We start from the raw sequence: 4,463 nt of genomic DNA on the forward strand, positions 1-4,463 counted from the left end.
GCTGGCAAAATGTCATTAACTACCATCATTAAATATGCTTCATTCGTTACTGTAAAAATAGCAAGTATAGAATAAATGGGCACTTATATTACACATTTACAATCTTATGTACAATATAAAAGCTGGTCAGAGTTTTACCACAGTCACTTTAGTCACCCGCAGGGTTTCCCCAGAACTCAACTCTCCCTCCTGCGAATGGGGCCGGCGTATAGGGTCAAATCACTTCTGTGCCTGCATGTGGCAGCATTATTGGTTATTATTATCCATGTCATATTGAGACCCCTTCCCCCCCTCCCTTTTCACAGGACGTGGTAGACGGGTCTGGAGCCGGGGCTCTCCGGCGTGCAGGGCTGGGAGTCCGAGCTGCAGGGGGAGAAAGCGGCCATGTCCCTGAGGGCACCGGGGCCGCCGGCCTCCGTGGAGGACAGACGGTCCACGATGCTGGAGAGACACTCCAGGCTGCTGGCTCCAGCCTCCTTCTCAGTAGAGCGCTCTGATGGAGAGGAGAGGGAAGAGAGAGAGAGAGTGTGTGTGTGTGTGTGTGTGTGTGTGTGTGTGTGTGTGTGTGGGTTTCAAATGTGATTTCAAAGCATGGATAATTTCAATCATCAAATTGCACTTGGAGAAATACCGAAATACGACGTTGAAGCGAGCGACTAGGGGGAAACAAGTCAAATTAGGTTAACACAAACCCAACATTCAGTGTATGAAGCAAAGAAACATAAGCTATTCAGGAAATCAGCATAAAAATTAGATTTGTGTTTTGGTGATTGTTCTGGTTTCCCTATTTCCGTTTTTATTTTTTTCCCCCATGTAATCCTGGAACAATCAGAAATATCCACAAGCAAAACAAAACAGAAATAGATTAAAAAAAAAAAAGGACTTTGGTACTCTGTGTGTTTCTGTGTCAGTTAGACTGCAGATACCATCCAAAAGGCTTCTTACCATTCTTCGCATAACAATAGTTGTTGTAGTTTGCACTCAACTGTGGCCACACGGGACTGTTGCAGTCAGCCTGGGAAAAACCGAAGAAATATCAGTATAATCATACTCGTGTGCATGCACCATCAGCCATTTCACTTTTTAATGCCTGGATCACAATTGTATTCTCATCTACACACTTTTTTTTTTTTTAGAAAAAAAACAAAAACTGCGAGGGGTGATTTGCCCATCAAACGCTTTGAAACAAAAACAAATGAAAGGAGAAAAAAAATGTGGTGCAGTTCATGATATTTCTGACAGAACAATAAATCCTAAATTCCAAGGTTATGGGGTTCTTTATTTCACATCTACCTTAAAGCCAAAGTGGCAACATATATTCCCATACTCTGCCCTGCTCCGAGCGTGGCGAATCGATTGTATCAGTGGAAGCAACACCAGTGTGTGCAAGATGACACTTTCTCCAAGTAAATCTGCAGAAAATCCTGGCAGCGGCACAGAACATGCAGTCAGGATGGAATGCAGAAAAGCGCCCGGTCTTTCCTGCCAGACTTCAGTAAGGTGGATTTAGACGGGGGGTTTATTAGGGCTATAAAGTGTCCGGTGGTGGGAAAGTCATTATGCCAGCCACCACCGCCAGATTCTACTGTATTCGTCGGTAGTGTCACCTTCACCTACAATCCGTTGCCTCCCACGTGATCTGACCACATCTAAATAGAAAAATAAGCAACGCATCCCACACCGGTACCACCGAGATGACTGGCACCTTTGACCAACATCAGAGACAGTATGAGAGTGTGACGGGAGATGTTAGTGTGAGAGTGAGCATGACGTGCAAGTTGTGCTCAATTTTCACATGAGTATGAAAATTGTCTTCCTGAGGTGGGGAAAAAATATCAAATTGAGATTTCTTAAATTTTACATTTCTGAGCTGGAAAGTTGCATCATAAAGATAAAATGCATGATTTGCAGGAGCGATGGCAACATTGCACCAGTCTTATTTAAGTTTGCAAACTGCATCACTGGTGCTAGCATATAAATCTGAAGACTGGTCAACAATAGAGGCCTACTCCGATGAGGATCTGACAACATGTTATCTACCCTGCCATAACAGCCTTCATTTCTCTGAGGTCATTATTTTCACAGGTATCGCAGCAGCAGCAGCAGCAGGGTAGGATGCATCCACAGAGGAGAGGTGTTTGTGTGAATGGGTAGTAGTACATAAATGGATCGGAGGTCTCACCATGCTGTCTGAGCAGCTGGACGATGGGCTCCCCGGCTCGGAGCCACTCTCCCCGGGCAGGGCGTAGTAGTTTTCCACCTGCTCCCGCAGCAGTTCCTGCAGACTCTCGATGTACTGGATGGCGTTGCGCAGGATCTCCACCTTGGGAAGGCGCTGGCTGGGGTTGGCGGAGGTGCAGCGCCGTAGAGCTTCGAATGCATGGTTGACCTTCTTCAGCCGCCGGCGCTCCCGCATGGTGGCGGCCCGCCTGCGGTCCACCGTGCTGGACTTGCGTTTGCAGGCCTTGCAGGCCCATTGGAGGCAGTGTCCGGGCTGGTGAGGGGCTCCTGGAACCCTGACATGCTCATCCTCCTCGGAGCCGGTGAGCTCCCCGCTGGGGCCAAACTCAAGGCTGTCTGGAGAGGAGGTGCACGCTCTGTCGTAGTAGACCTGGGACGACGAGAAGACATCCATGGTGTGCTGGCCGTTGTTTTCCTGTTGGGAACAATGGACGGATAGATGAACGGAAGGAAGGAGGGAACTCTATGCCTGTTGGAGCAATGGGGTGAGAGAAAGGAGACCTCTGAGTGATATGAGGGGGCTGTTGCCATGGGGCCCCCCTTATATGCCCCGAGGCCAGAGCCCAAGGCCCACATTGGCCAGATCTAATTACCATGGTCCATTGGCCCATTGGCCCAGCCAGGAGGCAGGCAGGGGTGAGTTCAGCTCCCTCCCTGCCCCATCCCTGGCCTGCTGGCTCTCGCCCCCCAGTACCCTGCAGAGTTTCCCACATCTGCACTTACTGGTGTTTTCCCACTCATCACCCCTCTCTCCTTGCAGCGTCCCTTCCCCTGCAAGGCCGCGATGAGTAAAACTCTGCGGAATGCTTTAAGAGACGGGGTGAACATTGACTGCCTTAGCCATGTATGACCTTCACATTTTTCCTGTGTGTGTACATGTGTGTGTTGTGCTTATTATTTTTCTTTTTTACTTTGCATGATCTATCCAAACTGGTCTTCCGTAGCACAATAACGTTAAGTCGATAATGAAGATGACGCTTTGTTATTGAGAAATACATTTTTGAGAAGGCTTGTTTTCTTATGTCAAACGTGCAAAAAAAAAAGAAAAAGAAAAGTTCCCCATGTGTAGGAGTATGCGGGCCAATTTTACGGTGGAGACAACAGCGTTGCAGATGCAGCCCAGCTGCAAAGGAAGGTGTAACATTTCAAACCCAGTGAATTCACATTACAGCAGCAGGCCCCCTCTAAACACCGCTAAGTCATCAGCGAAGGTGTCACACGCGGGCTGTCCCTGTTTGCCCAAACCCATTAAATCAATAATATCACAATTAACACCACTTTGCAACCTCCCCCGCTCCCAACCTTTTAAACTCCCCTAAGCCTAACTCTAACCCCTGCGTGGTCCACGCATTGGAGAACAACAACACGGACGTGTTCGGATCCAAAGTGGAGTTTGCGCACTTGCGTTGGTGTCTGCTAAAGTCTTTGGCGGCGTTGTTGACAGCTTGCGAGGATACAACGGGGATCCTTCTCACAATGTGTCAAAACGTTTGGCGAGCCCCGATCTCTGGGAACCCGGCGCACCTAAGAAAACAGCGCGGTAGCGCCGCCGCCGCGGCCGCTGAATGGCAAGCCGGGTTGTGCGCCGGCGCACAGCTGAAGAAGCCATTGGGGGCGAGCGGCGGGCCCTGCTTGTAGCCGCGGAGGAGATCCAAGCCGCAGGACCGAACAACACACGCAGCCAAGCGAAAACCTGCAAAGACCGCATGAGTCTGGAGCGAGATAACACATGGCGTCGTCCGTATAGAGATATCGAGCCCCCCCCCCCGCGGGGGGGGGGGTTGCGCAGTAATTGCGCATATAGACTGCGCCACGCTTGTCTCTTGGGAATTTTTTTTGGGACTTTGATTCCCCCCCACCCCCACCTCCCTCTTCCCTTGTGTTTGAAATGTCGTAAAGGTTCACAGGCAGAGTTAAGTGTACGGGGCAGGGGGGCGGCCTCCTACGTGCGTCTCCCTCACGTCTCAAAACCTTATTTCTTCCAAACTGCCCGCGCGGTGACTTAATGCGTTCCTCTCCTTTACACCGGGGCTCATTTATCTGTCACACACCCACCAAATGGACCCCGCCCCGCAATTCATTTACCAAAATAAGACTCCGACCCCCCCCACCCCACCCCCATGAAAACAACGCATACTTAAAAGGCACACTTAAAAGTATGCTCTTAAAGTATGCTTAAGAAGGCCATAAAACGTGTACTAACTTAGGGAGGGTAAACATTT

General features: G+C 49.6%; 1 protein-coding gene across 1 annotated transcript; it reads right to left on the reverse strand.

Moving 5' to 3' along the window:
• Positions 1-299: 299 nt before the first annotated feature.
• myf5 (myogenic factor 5) lies at positions 300-2,817 on the reverse strand. Its single transcript, XM_056275637.1, is given in 5 exon segments — positions 300-493; positions 946-1,015; positions 2,183-2,641; positions 2,721-2,774; positions 2,776-2,817. Coding segments are annotated over 5 exon segments (819 nt in total).
• Between the last annotated feature and the right edge of the window lie 1,646 nt (positions 2,818-4,463).

Source organism: Lampris incognitus, chromosome 3 (assembly GCF_029633865.1).
Source record: "Lampris incognitus isolate fLamInc1 chromosome 3, fLamInc1.hap2, whole genome shotgun sequence".
NCBI lineage: Eukaryota > Metazoa > Chordata > Actinopteri > Lampriformes > Lampridae > Lampris > Lampris incognitus.